The sequence below is a fragment of the Pelodiscus sinensis genome, chromosome 25, assembly GCF_049634645.1.
Source record: "Pelodiscus sinensis isolate JC-2024 chromosome 25, ASM4963464v1, whole genome shotgun sequence".
Taxonomy (NCBI): Eukaryota; Metazoa; Chordata; order Testudines; family Trionychidae; genus Pelodiscus; species Pelodiscus sinensis.
This window is the reverse complement of record NC_134735.1, coordinates 13,805,366-13,822,484: the sequence shown is the minus strand read 5'-3', so window position 1 is coordinate 13,822,484 and position 17,119 is coordinate 13,805,366. Positions and strand designations below refer to the sequence as shown.

The 17,119-nt window shown below is 44.4% G+C and overlaps 1 protein-coding gene across 2 annotated transcripts in view; it reads left to right on the top strand.

Moving 5' to 3' along the window:
• Positions 1-7,731: 7,731 nt before the first annotated feature.
• The window catches only part of YTHDF2 (YTH N6-methyladenosine RNA binding protein F2), a 31,084-nt gene continuing 21,696 nt past the window's right edge, over positions 7,732-17,119 (top strand). The window contains exons 1-4 of one of the 2 annotated variants that reach the window (XM_075908850.1): positions 7,732-8,065; positions 8,396-8,420; positions 9,040-9,119; positions 13,983-15,569. In XM_075908850.1, the coding sequence (XP_075764965.1) occupies positions 8,039-8,065; positions 8,396-8,420; positions 9,040-9,119; positions 13,983-15,569 (1,719 nt within the window). In that variant the 5' untranslated portion in view covers positions 7,732-8,038. The remainder of the gene's footprint in view (positions 8,066-8,395; positions 8,421-9,039; positions 9,120-13,982; positions 15,570-17,119) is intronic. The other variant, XM_075908849.1, reaches the window with a different exon arrangement.

Sequence of the window (17,119 nt, the reverse complement as noted above, 5' to 3'; positions counted from 1 at the left end):
TGATGGTGTCACTTGTATAGATCTGTGGACAGAGTTGGCAACAGAATTTATTGCAAGGGCTGTGGGTCAGCCCCAGGTGAGTATGTCTGAGGTGTGCTGCATGGTTGCAGGAAAGAATTTTCCAGGTTATGGGGTTGTCTGTAGGTGAGGACTGGCCTCTCTCCCTAGGCCTGGGAGAGTGCGGGTTTGTTTTCCAGGATAGGTTGTAGATTGTTAATGATGTTTTGGAGGGGTTTTGTTGGGGACTGTAGGTGATGGCTGTTGTTTTGTTTGTTGGGCCTGTCTTAAAGAAGCTGACGCTTGGGTACACATCTGGCTCTGTCAATCTTTTTTTTCACTTCCTCGGGTGGGTATTTACATTTTAAGAATGCCTGATAGAGATCCTGTGAGTATTTGTCTCTCTGTGGATTGGAACAAATACGGTTGTATCTTAAGGCCTGGCTGTAAATAATTGATTGGGTGATGTGTTCAGGATGGAAGCTAGAGGCATGTAGGTAACTGTAACAGTTGGTAGGTTTCTGGTATTAGGTGGTGGAAATGTGGCCATCAATTAATTGTACTGTAGTGTCAAGGAAGTGGATCTTTTGTGTGGAGTGGTCGAGGCTGAGGTGGTTAGTGGGGCAGAAGTTGTTGAAATTCTTGTTGAATTCTTAAAGGGTTTCCTTCCCATGGGTCCATATAATGAAGATGTCGTCAATGTGGTAAGTAGAGTAAGGGTGGGACGAGAGATGAGGAAATGTTGTTCGAGATCAGCCTTAAAGATGTTGGCATATTGTGGGGCCATAGCTGTGCCACTGACTTGATTATATAAATTGTCCCCAAACTGGAAATAGTTGTGAGTGAGGACGGTCAGAAAGCTCAGTCATCAGGTGTGCAATGATCAGGGATGGTGTTCAACACGTTTATTCTCAGGGAAAAAAGCATTGCAGGAAGAATTCTGTAAAGTGAACAAAAATTCCTGTACGTTTTCTGAATCAAAAAGAAGGTCCTGTTGTGCGAGTTGAAATTCAGCCTTCTTATACCAAAAGCCCTTCCTTTGTCTATTTGTCTCAGCAAAACCCCTTTCAACCAGCACGTACAAACTACCCCAGACCATGGTATCTCTCTGTGGTTATTTACAGTTGCAGCTTCTAACTTTAATCAGCCTTCTTTCTCTCCCCTCCCCCCCCTACTATTTTTAGCTCATGGAGGAACTATGGCAATCCCGCAACCCTATCCACACAATTCCTGGTTCACGGTGATGCATAGAGAGACAGCTTGAATAGAGAACTAGATGTTATGGAGAACATGGGAAATAACAATAGGGTCTAGGAGCAACAAGCAGAAAATCAGGGATGGAATCTGATCCAACAGCTTAGCTGTCTATACAAAAGTGCAAGAAGTATGAGAAATAAGCAGGAAGAACTGGAAGTTTTACTACATGTGCTAAACTGTAATTTAATTGGCATCACAGACTTGGTGGGATTAAGTTTCATGACTGGAATATTGGTGTAGAGCTTATTCAAGAAGTGCAGGCAATAAAACAGGGAGGATGTGTTGCATTATACATCAAGAATATGCACTTGTTCAGAGGTCCAGAAGGAAGAGGGAAGCAGACTAAGTAAAAATCTCTAGGTAAAGATAAAAGGGGTAAAAAAAAAAATAGGGGTGATGATGTGGTAAGAGAGTCTACTGTAGATCACCAAATTTGGAAGGCCGGGGATGAGGTATTTTTAGAACAAATAACAGAAATATCCAAAACACAAGACCTGATGGTAATGGGAGACTTTTAACAACCCAGACATCTGTTGGAAGAATAATACAACAAAACACAAAATTTCCAGTAAGTTATTGAGAATGTATTTAGGACAACTTTGTTTCAGAAAATGGAGGAAGTAAGCAGGGAGATAGCTATTTTAGCCTTGATTCGGACCAAAAAGAAAGAGTTGGTAGTGAATTTGAAAGTGGACGGCAATTTTGGTGACGGGACCATGAAATGATAGATACCATGATTCTAAAGAAAGCGAAGAGTGAAAGCTGCAGAACTACAGCCATAAATTGGGGGGCAGGGGAAGCAAACCAGAGAGCTGGTTTGTAAGGTTCTATGGGAAGAAAATCTAAGGGAGAAAGGAATCCAGGAGAGCTGGCAGTTTCTCAAGGAGACAATATTAATGACACAACTGCAAACTATTCCAAAGTGAGGAAAAGATAGGAAGAATAGTAAGAGGCCTGAAAATCAAAAAGTAATGCTAGAACAAAGGGAAATGAATTGCTAAGGAGGTGTGCAAAAGAATAGCACGAGCATGTAGGGACAAAATCAGAAGGCTAAGGCACAAAATGAGTTACTCTTGAAAGGGACGTAAAAGCTAGTAAAAAGAGGTTCTTTAAATACATTAGGAACAAGAAGAAATGAAGGCATGTGTAGGTTCTATACTTAGCGTGGAAAGAAAGATAATAATTTATGATATCAAGAAGACTAAGGTAGTAAATGCCTGTTTTGCTTCAGACTTGTCTGAAAAGGTTAATGGTAACAAGATACTCGATACAATAAATATTTAACAACAAAGGAGAAGGAACAAGCCCAAATAGGGAAAAAACAGGTTAAAAATATTTAGTTAAGTTAGATGTAGTTAAGTAAGCTGGGCCTGAGGAAGTTAATTTTAGGGTACTTTAGGAATTAGCTGAAGCAACTGCCTTTGAGAACTCGTGGAGGACAGATGGGGTCCCGGAGGACTGGAGACAGGCAAACATTGTACCTGTCATTAAAATCAGGGAACAAAGAGGACCTGGGGAATTACAGACCAGTCAGCCTAAGTTCAGTACCTAGACAGATACTGGAACAAATTATTAATCAATTTGTAATATAGGTTGAACTTCAAAATCTGGGACTCTCTGGTCCGGCAACATCCGTGGTCCAGCAAGGCCATGGATGTTGCTGGATCAGAGTCCCTGGAGATCGGGGTCTGTGGAGTCCCAGCTGGGCCAATAGTGGCTAGGTAGGGGAATCCCAGTGTCAGATGGTGTCTGGGAGCCCCTGCCCCGGCTGGGGAAACCCTGGCATCAGTGGGGTCAGGCGGCTGGAGTGGCCCTGGCCAAGGAACCCTGAGAACTCGCCGGTGGCAACAGAGCCAAACAGTGGCCCGAGAGCCCCAGCCAAGGAACCCTAGCAGTGGGGCCAGGCAGCAGCCAGAATTCCCCGGTGGCAGTGGGACCAGCCTGACGTCCCTGGCTGGAGAACCCCGGGATTCTCCTAGCTACAAGAGGTTTGGCAGCAGCCAGGTGGCCCTAGCTGGTAACCCCCCATGGATAGTGGAGCTGGGCCGCAGCAGCAGGGTAGGCAGTGGCTGGGTGGCCTTGGGACTAGGAAACCCTGAGGAACCTCTGGAGGTACCGGGGCCAGCAGTTGCTAAACGGGGCTGGTGGCAGCCAGATGGCCCTGGCTGGGAAACCCCTGGTGGCAGTGGGCAAGAAGTTTTGGCTGGGGCAGCAGCAGGGCGGGGAACCCTAGCCTTGGGAGCCCCAGGAAGAGGAGCAAGCAGGAGGGAAGACAGCAGCAAAGCATTGACCTGCCCTGGGCTGGCAAACTCCCTAGTCCAGGACAGCTCAGGTCCGAGGGTGCCAGACCAGGGAGGTCCAACCTGTAGTAACTAACAACATCAAAGACTAGTCAACTATCCGATAAGCATTTGGATAGAGGGGAAGAGTAGACATGATCTATTTTAATTCCACATTCTCATAAGCAAACTGGGCAAATGTGGTCTAAAAGAAATTACTATAAGGTGGGTGCAAAAGTGGTTGATAGGCCATAAAGTCATCAACAGTTTGCTGTCAGACTGGCAGGACATATCTGGTTGAGACTCTTCTGGGTGCTGTTGAGTACTGGATCCAGGAAAAATTGGATAATGGGATGGAGGGTGTGCTTGCAGATGATTCCAGCCTGCGAGAAGTTGAAAACTTTGGAAGCCAGGATTAGAATTCAAGATGGCTTTGACAAATTGGAGAACTTTGAATTCAGCAAGATGAAATTCAATAAAGAAGGCAAAGTACAACATTTACAAAAGAAAAATCAAATGCACAGCCACAAAATTGGGAATAACTGGCTAGGCAACAGTACTCCTGAAGAGACACAGGGTTATGGTGGATCACAAATTGCATATGAGTCAACAATGTGATACAGTTGCAAAAAGGAGAAAAGAAAAAAAAAAAGGTTAATGTGGCATGTGTGACCAGGAGTGCCGTAAGTCAGACACAGGACTAATTGTCCCGCTTTACTTCACAGGGTGAGGCCTCAGCTGGATACTGTGTCCGGTTTCGAGTGCCACACTTTAGAAAAGATGTGGACAAATTGGAGAGAGCCACAGGAAGGTAAAGTGATTAAAAAAGTTTAGAAATCCTGCCCTATGATGAATGGTTTAAAGAAAAACAACAAAAAAACCCCAGCATGTTTAGTTAGAAGAAAATAATGATGGGGGACCTCATAGTTTTTGGCTATGGTCAGGTCTCTAGGCCTTTGCATGTTCAGGAGCCTTAACTGGATTTCCCCTTCTCCCTGGAAATGTGCAGGCAGGTCAACATTGGACTTGAGAGGTGTACTTAAGTCCTTTTCCCCAGAATTATCTGCCTCCAGGGAAGAACAGCTGGATTCAAGCTCTGCTTTTTCACCAGGGACTGTTCAGATTGTTTAAAAAAATAAAATAAAATAAACACATTTTCAGATATCTTAAACTTGCAAACTCTTCCCTTCCCCCCGCACCACGGGCTTAGGGGTGGAAAATTAGTGATGATGGTGACATCCATGCTGTTGAAGGTTGGTCAATGAGGAGAGGCCAGGCTGGGTCCACTCCTGGTCTTGGGGAGACCAATGTCTGCTCTGCTAGGTTAAGGAACAGGACCCATGCGAGCTTTGCTTCTTTCTCCTCGAAGTTTGAAACCTCATCAAGATCCCCTGAACTGGGAGCCACTATGGGTACATCTACACAGCAGCATTATTTTGGAATAACTGACATTAATAACACAGTGTGCATCTTACTCTGACTCATGGTAACCCTCATTTCACGAGGAGTAAGGGAAGTTAAAGGAAGAGTGTTTTCCTTTCGACTTCCTGCTGTATTAAGCTGTTTCAACTTAAAACTACGCTGTTGATGTAGCTGAAGTTGCGTAGCTTTATTTGACTTTAGCTCTGCAGTGCAGACGTGCCCTTTGTGTCTAGCTTACCCTGCCCAATAAGCTCTGTAGATGGTGTGGTGGTGGATCAGGGTGAGAGGCACACTGCAGATTTGTTACAAAACCCTGTAAAATTGTGAGGCTCACTTAAGAGCTATTCTGAGCCTAGGGTCTCTGAATTTGTTTGGCTGCAGTTCTTCCATGACACTGCACCACATAAGGGAAAACCACAGAACAATGGTCCCCTGAGGCCTTCCTGGCAGCTCTAAATTTCTCTTCTGTAGACCTATCAGTTTACCAGACTAAAGCTGGGGCCTGCTCCTTTACCACTGTAGTCAATGGCAAAAGCTTCCATTGACTTTAGTCTGAGCTAGATCTAGTAGTTGGTGGCAGAGAGAGCTGAGGCATGAGACACGGATTTGGAGCAGCCCCGCACCAAACGGATTGGATGGGACTGGCAGGCAGCCAGGTGGAGAGGCAGGCAATGATCGCTGGCAAAAGGTAAAAGTAACAGGGCTGGTCCCAGTACTGCCATGGAACACTAAATTTGGGCAAGATAGCCTGACCATGTGGTGGATTTACCACTGCAGCCTGAGTCAGGGACCTGCAGGGATGGAAATCCTGTGTGTGTCCTGGTGTTCAGCTTTCATGTCAACATGCCGGTGAAGCTACACATGACCTCATGTTTGGTTATTGCAACTCGGCAGCACCCCGCTTTCTCTTTCCTTGAGTGTTTAACACAGGGAACTTCTGAAGGGAGCGCTGCTGTAGTTGGATGACTGGCAATTCTTCAGCTCCTTCCAGTTCCACAGGTTACAGTGCACACTGCTGCATATGGGGAAGAGTAAGAGGCAATTGGCAAAGCCAAGTGCTTGGTCTATTAAAGTTGGATAGCTTCCCCAAATAGGTGTGGGAGCTGCTGTCAGATTACATCTCTACTTTTCATTCTCAGTGGGGGCCCTTCAAGTACCACAAGGCTCTTGTGGAAAGTAAATGTAAGCAACCATGCTGGGTGAGAGTAGCACAGTACTGCTGCAATTGATGTCCCAGCTACAGGGAAGCACACATACGTGCTCCTCTGGGATCTTGCTTGAGTTTTGGTTGCAGGCAAGTGCCAGAAAAACCTCCTTAGATCAGCAGCAGTCTATAGCACAGTCTTGGCCCCTGGTTTGAGAATCCTTCAAAGTTTCAAAGACCCCCAGCTCCAGGACATAGATAAGAATGGCCGTACTGGTCAGACCAAAGGTCCATCTAGCCCAGTAGCCTGTCTGCTGACAGTGGCCCCAAGGAGGGTGGACCGAAGACAATGATCAAGCGATTTGTCTCCTGCCATCCCTCTCCAGCCTCTGACAAACAGAGGCCAGGGACACCATTTCTGTCCCCTGGCTAATAGCCTCTTATGGACCTAACCTCCATGTCGGAGGTTAACAGGAACTTGGCAGCTCACTGAAAGAGGAGCAGGGACTACACAGCTGGAGAGATCAGTTGAAAGAATAAGATATTTAGGAGTGAAGTTTGGTAACACCTGTCACGAGCTGAATAAATGGAACATTTCCAACTCCACACAGCTGCTTCCTGGCTCTGTCCACTGCAATCCATACTCCCACCTCCAAACAGCTAGGACTTTTCCAGGAGGCGAGGAATCTGGCTGACTCATGATATTTAGGATTTGGGGTGGGAGGAAAACAATCTGTACCTTTAGGAAGCCCTTATTTACCATCTTCCTCCAACCCACTCCTCCACACACACACACACACCATATGCTGGACTCATGTCAGCACAAGTATGTTTTGCAGAAAGGAGACTGAAATGAAGAGCCCTTCAGCTTTATTTTGACTTCATTGCAAGAGGTAGGAGCTAGATTCCCACAATTCCCATCAAAATCAGCATTGCAATGCTGTGATGTAGCAAACGGCCATGTTTGCTCCCTTGGGAAATGCTCTAGTCTCCCTGGTGAAGGCTCATTTGTAATAGTCAAATATATTAACAATACCATTAAACATTAAGGGCCAGATTTTGCAAACACATCAGCCCCCATTCAACAAGCATCTGGGCAGACCTCTGCAGGTGTGCAGAGTCCCAGTGCCTTCAGGATTGCAGGATTATTCCCATTTGTGTGGGTCAGACTGCCAGATGGAAGCTTATGTTATTTAATGTAACAGTGCTAAGTTTTGCATTAAACATTATTGTTTTTATTAAAATTGTAATTCCACTAAACCCTCATGGTTTTATTTTTATGGAATCAGTCTCTCTGACACACTGAGTACATTTCACGGACCTGAAAGAAGTGCCTCTGAGGCTCAAAAGCTTGCCTTTCTCACCAATCCTTGATCCAATAAAGGATATTACCTCACCCACCTTCTCCTGGGACCAGGAAGGCGACAATAATGCTGCATTCAATGCTTTTACTAAGAGTGCAAATTATTTTTTATTCAAAGATAAAACAGGTTTAATTGCTTAAATGTAATTATCACGAGGGCTTTTAATTGGAACCTGGCTCTCAATAAATGGGACGCTGCCCCTTTAAGAGCTCCCAGCCACAGACGACTCCCGAGTGAATTCCCCCTTTCACCCTCACTATCAAAGCACGTCCGGCAGGGGGCGCGCTCAGCGCCCCTAGGTCCTCCATCAGCCCGTCATGCGCCGCGCTCCCTCCTCTCTCGCCATTGTGCCTTGGAGTGGCGCGCGCGCTGCCCCGCGTGACGCCCGCACGGTGTCGGCGCGAGGCAGGCGGCCTCAGCCATAGAGGCGGGCGGAAGGGGCGAGGAGCTGGCTAGAGCGTCGCTCGAGCAGGCAGCCGCAGAGTCCGCCAGGAAGCCGAGCCGCGCGGTGCCTGCGCCCCGCTCCCCGGACAAAGCCGCCGCCGCCGCCGCCCGCCCGGAGCCCGATCGGAGCCATGTCGGCCAGCAGCCTCCTGGAGCAGGTACAGGCCCCCGCGCCGCCGCGCCCCGGCCTCCTCTCGCCGGGAGCCGCGCAAGGCCCCGGCTTCGGGCCTGGCCCCGCAGGGGCGGCGCTGGCTCCCCCCGGCCCTGCGGCTCTGCCGGGCCTACTGCGCGAGGGCGGGGAGGCCGCGGCCAGGCCGCGCCGGGGTCGGCTCCGCCTGGGCCTCCCCTGCCCGCCAGGCCCGGCCGCGCCGCCGCCAGGGCCGGGAGCTCCCCGAGCTCCGCCGCGCCCGGCGCCTCTGCCCCGACTCACCGCTGCCCCCTCCTCTCTCTTCCATGTCCCGCCGCGCCGCCTGCTGCCGCCGCTCCAGAGACCCAAGGGCCAAGGCAACAAAGGTGAGAGCCGGCGGGGGGCGGGCGCTGGGGACCGGGGATCCCGGGCGGGCGGCGGGTCGGAGTGGAGGCCGCGGCCAGGGAGCCTGGGGGCATGTCTAGGGCTGCTATGGTGGCCCCTCGGGGGGGGGGGGGCAGGATTTTGCAGGGCGGAGTGAGGAGCTTAAGGGGTTCCTTGGAGCAGGGGGGAAAAGGGGATTTTTATTTAAAAGGCTCAGAATGGAAGTAAGAGTTGAGTGAGAAATGCGAGGCTCTTGGGAGCCCAGCATCAGGGTGTGTTGCTTTAGGAACGGCCCCTCTCCTGAGTCGCCTCCAGGTGAGTGTATATGCTGGCGTGGCCTGGAGGCAGATGCCTGGGAAGCTGTGCAGCAGAAGTAATTCAGTGAACTTAAATTAGGCTCCATTGGAGTCGGAAGAAATTTCCTTTAGAGGGCCCTGCTGATAGGGTGGGAGACCTTCATCATTCGTGTCATCATTAATGGGGAAGAGCTGGCAATGTTCTGACTTAGTGAGACTTTTTATTATAATGTAGGTTTTTCTATATCACTGAACACGTTTAGGTTAATAAGGGTACTGCTTTGAGTTGTGGCTGTCTTTCTAAAGTTATGAATTTTGTTCTTAGTGCAAAATGGATCTGTGCACCAGAAGGATGGATTAAATGATGATGACTTTGAACCCTATTTGAGCCCTCAGGCCAGGCCGGTGAGTACTAGAAATCTTATTTCTTTACTTAAGGGTTAGAGTGTGCCAAGCAATTACATAATTTTCTGCCACAGACTAATGCTTTTTTTAAGCTTTTCTTTGATGTTTTAGTTGACTTCTCTACACCATGGATTGGGTTTGACATTTGCTAGCTTATTATGGCTGCTAAAACCATATTGGCTTTTGTCAGTAAATAAGCATTAACAAGAGTAGAAAACATTGTGGTAATTATTGTTAAAATATATTAACTATAGCAGTCCTTACATTTAAATAAAAATATTTAATTTAACAATAATTAAAAATGCCTTGGAGTTAAGGAACAAAAACATAAGCTCCTTAACACTTTTGCAACTTATTTGGGTTGCACTGATGCAACTGTGTGGACAGAATTTGACCCCTAAAGTGTTTATACTGATCATAAAAGATGCTTCTGATGAAGTTAGAAGTAGTAAAATGAATTAATTAATCTTGTGATCATTTTTGATTTTTCAGTTGCACTCTAAAACATGGCACTTACTTACTCATTTTTAGTTGATTATATATAGTATGATGAGATTTTGCATGGCCATATAATATACTCAGTAAACTGTGGTAATGCTCTAGAGGCTTGTCTTTCGGAGAGGATATTGGTGTTCTTATCTCTGTTTACCAAGCAAACTGGAAAAGTCAAGTTAGTTTTTTGTTCTGTTTTTTTACAAAAACCAGAATGGTATTGGTTAACTGAGAAGGCACAAGCAAATGAAACTTCCATTTTATGTCAAAACTGAGCTGTAAAGTTTGAAGCTGTCATTACCAGAGACTTCACCATGTTTCTCTATTTTCATTACTCACTACTTATGAAGATAAGTTATACTGTTCTGTTAAAGGAGAAGTGTGTGACATATATAAAAGATGAAGGAATACTGCATGGAGTAGGTTTGTTATGGGAGGATAGTTAAGTTGCATCAATGATTTTTTTCAGTTAATCTCAGTTAACTTATTTTTTTCTGAAAGAGTCCAGATATAAGTCTAATAAAGCCAGTAAGTTGCATTTCTCAGTTTTAGTTTTGTCAGCCACATTTTTATAGTTTTTTTCAAACAGTGATACCCATTTCATTACCTTTTGTGGTGCGAATTCTAAATATGCAACAAGTATGACAGTTTCTAATGTCTCCTTTTTTGTTTTAATTAGTCCCCAATTTATAGTGAACTGTGCTATCCTATCATTAGCATCCTACCTGGCTGGTAAGGTCATTTAGGAATTGAGCTCCCTGGAAACATGCGAGCCTAGTTTTGAATCTGTGTAGATGGTGTTTCTCAGAGTCCTAGCTAAAGATAGCTGTGTGTCTTGCCTAATGCATTTGATGGCACCTTGTGTTGTCATAGAAGTTGATACCACCAATTCTGAGGGAGAGGGGTTGAATATTTAGACACTTTCCATTTACAAATCACACTTCGGTGTCAAATTATTTGCAAACTAAACTGCTAAATTTACTATTATCTGACAGTTTGGAGAAGCAGTATCTTTTTCATTTATTTGATGTGCTTTGTGAATAGTCACTCTTTTCACTTTTCAATGTTGTATAATTTATTTGCTCTTGTCCATATTTTGTGAGTTCATATAATAAGATGAGAAATCAGCACAAAGCAGTTGGCTGTGGTGCCCCTGAGCAAATGGAACAGATTTGTCAGTGATGGTTCCTTATTGGAAGATGAGAAAGGAAATGGTATACAAGACACTAAGAAATTAAATTGTTTGCAAACACAGTTAATGGATTAAGAGTAGGACTCCTAGATGCTATAAAAATACAAATAATGAGGAGTGGCTGCATTTTGAAACTGCATTCCAGCTAATATGCATACATATTAGATAACCAGATGAGACAGGTGCCTACTTTTAAATTCAGGAACAAGTGGGCAATGCCATTTTAGGAGCCGCTATTAACTAATTTGGCAACCCACTGAATCGCCTTAAATGTGACTAGGTTGCTTTGTATTCCAAAGCTCAAATGTACAGTAAGTGAGTCTTAAACACTAGAAAAGGCTTTAGAACTCTAATCCCTGAGGAGAGGGATGCAGAGGAAGAGTGAGTTGGGGGGACTTTTCAAAAAGCATTAGTCATCTAGGAGAATTGAATGCTGGTGGAGTTCTATTTGCATATTAATCAGTGACACTCTTATCACTGAAGTTTGAGAGAGAAAAGCATGGGACTTCCTGTTTCATAGCAGTATGCACATTCCTATAATTTCACCACTGAACATAAATATATTTTTGAATTTACTGTTTTAATCCTTATTTTAAATTATGTTCATCAATTTATTGCACAAATATAGCTTTTATATCTCACAGATTTAGATGATGTGTCAGTCTGTCATAGTCCAGCCCTTCCTTGTCTCTGTTATATATTTAAGGAGAAAACTTTTTTCTGGGAATTTTAATCTGCTTGTGAGTAAGTTTTCTATCCTTCAAAAGGAGGTTTGTATCATTTTTAGCTGAAATCTTAAATGCTTATTTACATTACACTGTAGGGCCCAATTCTGTAACATCTCGTCATATAAATCAGGCATGGAGAACCTTGGGCCCAGAAGCTGGATGTGACCCCTGGCTTTCCTGGATCCAGCCCCTGAGGCTCAGGGGACCCCAACATTGGGAAGCCCACACTGCCATTCTAGCTGCCCCACCACAGGGCTGGATTGCACAAAATCTACTAGGCTGTTTTTCCCCCTTGCTCCCCTTAGGCTCTGTTGTGGGAGAGGAATGTGGGGAGTGTCTTTCTCCTTCTCAGATGGAGGCTACATCAGTCAGGGTTTTTTTTTAAACTTCTCACTTGTGTGGCCCCTGGCTGATTTTTTTCTGTGCGTCAGTGGCCAGCAACCCAAAAAAGAGTGCCCACCTCTGACATAAATAGTCCCATCAACTTAAAGACTATTGACTGAGTTAGGGTTAGCAGGATGGAGCTCTTAAATTGTTGCAATTATACATCCGAACATACTGACTGATAGACTCAAGCAGCTCAATCTGTTTAGCTTAAAGAGAATATGGTTTAGGGGTGACTTGGTTTGTTTGTTTATAAGAATCTCAGTTTAGCTAAGAAATATAGAATGATCCAGTAGCTGAAAGTTGAAACTAGACAAATTCAGGCTTGATGTTAGCAATACATTTTTAGCAGTGAGGGTAATTAAACATTGGAGCAGCATAAATGAATAGTCATGGTGGATTTTCCATCACTGACCTTTTTAAAATCACAGTTGGTTGTTTTTCAAAAGGATTTGCTCCAGTAATTATTTTGGGGAAGTTCTATGGCTCATGTTATCTAGGAGGCCAGACTAGATGATCATGATGGTCTCTTCTTGTCCTGGAATCTCTGAATTCACTTCTATTGTACTACTAATTTATTTTTCCATTCTTCTCAGCTGGGAAAATGAAAATAGACTAATCCAGTTTATTTTCAGTTTTCAAGCAGTAGCACTGTGATGTTTGTTTGGGTGACGAACTTCAGGAGAGTTTAAAAAAAAAACCCACCCAGAACGTGGTTCCATTGGAATCTTTACAATTTTCTATTTTATTTTCTATTAATTTTAGATAAGTTTCAGGCCAAATATGACCTGTTTTAATTTGGAATCTAGACAGCCTGCCTTCACTTCAATCAAAGAGAGACAGATCTGCTATTTCTTTAGAATGCCAGAGCCATCCTGAGCCTACATAGATTTTGATGCGTATATGGCATGAAGTCCTTCAGGAGTGCTCTTGGCGCGCACAGGACTGATTCAGTGAAAACGATTGGTGCCTAATGTAAGCCAAGTTTTTCAATGGGAACTGACCCTGGCTTTAATCTTTCCATGGCAATCCAGTGCAGACAACTGTCAATGTAGCATTAAGGACTCTGTGCATACGGGTTCAAACTGCTTGGTGATAAAAACCTATTAGTGTTACTGCAAGAACTCCTTGGGTGAATGGTTTTAAAGATGAAATGCCAGCAAGCAAGTCTTTGTGATGTCTGTTACGTTTCCCAGTTGTAGAATTAGACATTGGTGGTAGTAATATAGGGGTTCTGCAGATGTTAACGTATAGAGTAGAAAAGTCACTTCTGGTGTGGAAGAGACCTGTTGCGTCTGTAGCAGTGCTGGAAAGGCCCCTTTAGAAAAGCTTTCATGTTTTAATTTATCACTAATTCGTAACAGGTTGCTGAAGCTTCAGAATAGTTTGCATTTTGAGGATGATGCTCTAAATGCCATGTTAGTTCTAAAATTCTCAGGATTATTTTTGTGCACTTACATTTCTCCAAAGGTGCTTGTTATGGATAATCAATTTATGAGAATTTTATATCAGGAAAAATGTGGCCTTTAATAAAACTGTTTAATGGAGTTTTATGTCATTTTAATAATGCCTCTTTTCCCTGCACATCCCTTTCTTTCCTTGCCCCTCTCTGGTACCCCCACCCCAAAAACATGTCAACCTTACTGATAATAGGCTCCCCAAAACTCCCAAACTCTTAAAACCCACTGTAGCAGGCAGGTATTCTGACACTATTCTTTGTGCTCTAGATAAACTGTTGAACAGCTCCAGAGCATTTTGTTCATATTGTAAAATTGGTACCCATTCCATATGGTGAATCTAAAAAAAAAAAAAAAAAAAAAAAAGCTTCTACGCTTTGGAATGAATTGTCTTAAATCTTATTTAGTCTTTCTGTCAGTGAAACAGGTTTTAATACGTGTTTGACTGAAGATACATTTGAAAGCCATGAATCCTATTTACTGATGGCTTTGAATATGTTTGAATGGCTGAAGTAGAGGGGTGGGGCATGAGAATAGAAGGGATTTTATTTGAAGCTCCTTGTTTTGTTCTGCTTATTCTAATTGTTCAGTGCTTATTTTTGTCTTGCAGAATAACGCTTACACTGCAATGTCTGACTCCTACTTGCCAAGTTACTACAGTCCATCCATTGGATTTTCCTACTCGTTAGGCGAAGCTGCCTGGTCTACAGGGGGTGATCCACCCATGCCCTATTTAACATCGTATGGACAGCTCAGCAATGGAGAGCCTCACTTCCTCCCAGATGCAATGTTTGGGCAGCCAGGGGCCCTGAGCAGCACTCCGTTTCTTGGGCAGCATGGCTTTAACTTCTTTCCGAGTGGAATTGACTTTTCTGCTTGGGGAAATAACAGTTCTCAGGGACAGTCCACTCAAAGCTCTGGATATAGTAGCAATTATGCTTATGCACCAAGCTCCCTGGGTGGAGCCATGATTGATGGACAGTCTGCTTTTGCCAATGAGACTCTGAATAAGGCTCCTGGTATGAATACCATAGACCAAGGGATGGCAGCATTGAAGTTGGGGAGCACAGATGTTGCAAGCAATGTCCCAAAAGTTGTTGGTTCTGCTGTTGGGAGTGGTTCCATTACCAGTAATATTGTGGCATCTAACAGTTTGCCTCCTGCTACCATTGCTCCTCCAAAACCAACATCCTGGGCTGATATTGCTAGCAAACCTGCAAAGCAGCAGCCTAAGCTGAAGACCAAGAATGGTATTGCAGGTTCAAGTCTTCCACCACCTCCGATAAAACATAACATGGATATTGGAACTTGGGATAACAAAGGGCCAGTGGCAAAAGCGCATTCCCAGGCTTTGGTTCAGAATATTGGTCAGCAGCCCCCCCAAGTGTCCCCTCAGCCAGTGGGTCAGCAGATCAATAATAGCCCACCTGTGGCCCAGGCTTCACCTGGCCAACAGCCGCAGCCCCTGCCCCCACCACCACCACAACCAGCCCAACTTCCGGTGCAGCAACAGGCAGCTCAGCCCACTCGCTGGGTTGCACCTCGTAACCGTGGCAGTGGGTTTGGCCAAAATGGAGTGGATGGTAATGGAGTGGGACAGTCTCAAGCCAATTCTGGTTCCACTCCTTCGGAACCGCACCCAGTGTTGGAGAAGTTGAGATCCATCAACAACTACAACCCCAAGGATTTTGACTGGAACCCAAAACATGGCCGAGTTTTCATCATTAAGAGTTACTCTGAGGACGATATCCACCGTTCCATTAAATATAACATCTGGTGCAGTACAGAGCATGGCAACAAGAGACTGGATGCTGCTTATCGCTCCATGAACGGGAAAGGCCCCGTTTACTTACTGTTCAGTGTCAATGGCAGTGGTCACTTCTGCGGAGTGGCAGAAATGAAGTCTGCTGTGGACTACAACACGTGTGCAGGTGTGTGGTCCCAGGACAAATGGAAGGGACGTTTTGATGTCAGGTGGATTTTTGTGAAGGACGTTCCCAACAGCCAGCTGCGACACATCCGCCTAGAGAACAACGAGAATAAACCAGTGACCAACTCCAGGGACACTCAGGAAGTGCCTCTGGAAAAGGCTAAGCAGGTGTTGAAAATCATTGCCACCTATAAGCACACCACCTCCATCTTTGATGACTTCTCACACTATGAGAAACGCCAGGAGGAGGAGGAAAATGTTAAAAAGGTAATCTGCCTCCCTGTCTTCCTGGATTTTGGGGGATGGGGAAGCATAGCGAAGCAGGGTGGTACAATGGACTGATGAACTACTCTGGAAACTTGTGCTCATAAGTGAGTTGGGGTCTCACTTGAATTTCTAGTTAACTGTGCATCATGAACCCACTGTCTAGTGTGGCAGGCTCTGCTGTGCAACACGTGTTCTGGTGGAGCTATGTGGGGAAACGTGTGGCACCTGCCTGTTATAACCTAAACGCTAGTCGGTGCTACGAGTCAGACTTTTCTGAATACCAAATTCCTAATTATTTTTAAACAATTGATCGGTTTTGACAAGACTTCTCTTTTGACAAAAATACATTCTATAATAAAAGTGGAACTTGGGTAATATGTATCAAATCAATGAGGAATCTTAGTTGTCAACACCTTCTTACCAATGGAGTTACAGTACCACCTATACTGTGATTACATGGAAACTTAGTAACTTTGGGCCTTGATTTTTTCTGTTTGATACAAATCAGGGTGTTAAATATGCCTGTGGATGACTTCACCCCTTTTAGGGATGTAGCTAGTTTGAGCCAAAACACTAATTAAGAATTAGTACCAGCAGCAGCTTCCAAGTTTGGCAGGGCTTACTTTAGTTCCAGCAACAGAAAATTCTTCACCTAGTATCTGAAGAGATAAAACAGACTGCAAATAATTCAGTGTGAGGCATTGAACAGACAATTCAAGTGTGCCCCTTTTCAAGTATTTTAATGTTTACTAGAGTACAGAGATGGGATACCAGTCACACACACTTGACTAGCATTTAGCAGAAAACCTTTTGGGAAAGTCTGGGTGGGAAAGCATTGAAATAGTTATATTGGTGTGATCTTTGCTGGGGTTCTGTTCTAAAATCTGCCATGTCAAGCACCTTCATGTTCTAAAATCTGCCATGTCATTTGAGGCCCAATTTGCTCTTGTCTGGCTGCTGCATTCTAAGTTTCAACTTGCTGCTGAGGGAGAAGGTAAGAAATCTGATCACAGAAGTGCGAGATGGTACTCTTCAGGAAATGAGATTGCTAGTACGTGTCACACTTGGCTTGTGCAGAGCAGCAGAATTTGCAATGCAAGGAAAGGTCACCTCTTGAGGAAGGGAGGCAGCTGAATAGTGTGAAGGAGTGTGATGAACCTAGTGAAGAACAGAACAAATGTGGGAATTGGCTTAAAGTTTAAAGTATTTTAAGAGTAAAAATGTTAGAATTGAAATTTACAAATGGTTCATACAAAAGCAACTTAAGTTGAGGTTTAAGCCCATTTAATTTCTTGATTTTTTTTTTTCAATTTGCAATTTCCTTCCCCTGCTTCCTTCAAAACCAGTTCCCTTAAGAGTTACCAGTGACAAATGGCTAAGAGCAGAAATGGCAGCTGAAAAACATGTTTAGAACATTCAAGATACCTTTTCATATTACATTTGCGTTAGCTAGTGTACCACTTCAGTAGATAAGTGATTAAGGAAGTTCTTTCCTCTCCTTATGAGGGAACTTAGACATGTATCTCTGAAATTCATAGGAAAAGTATGAA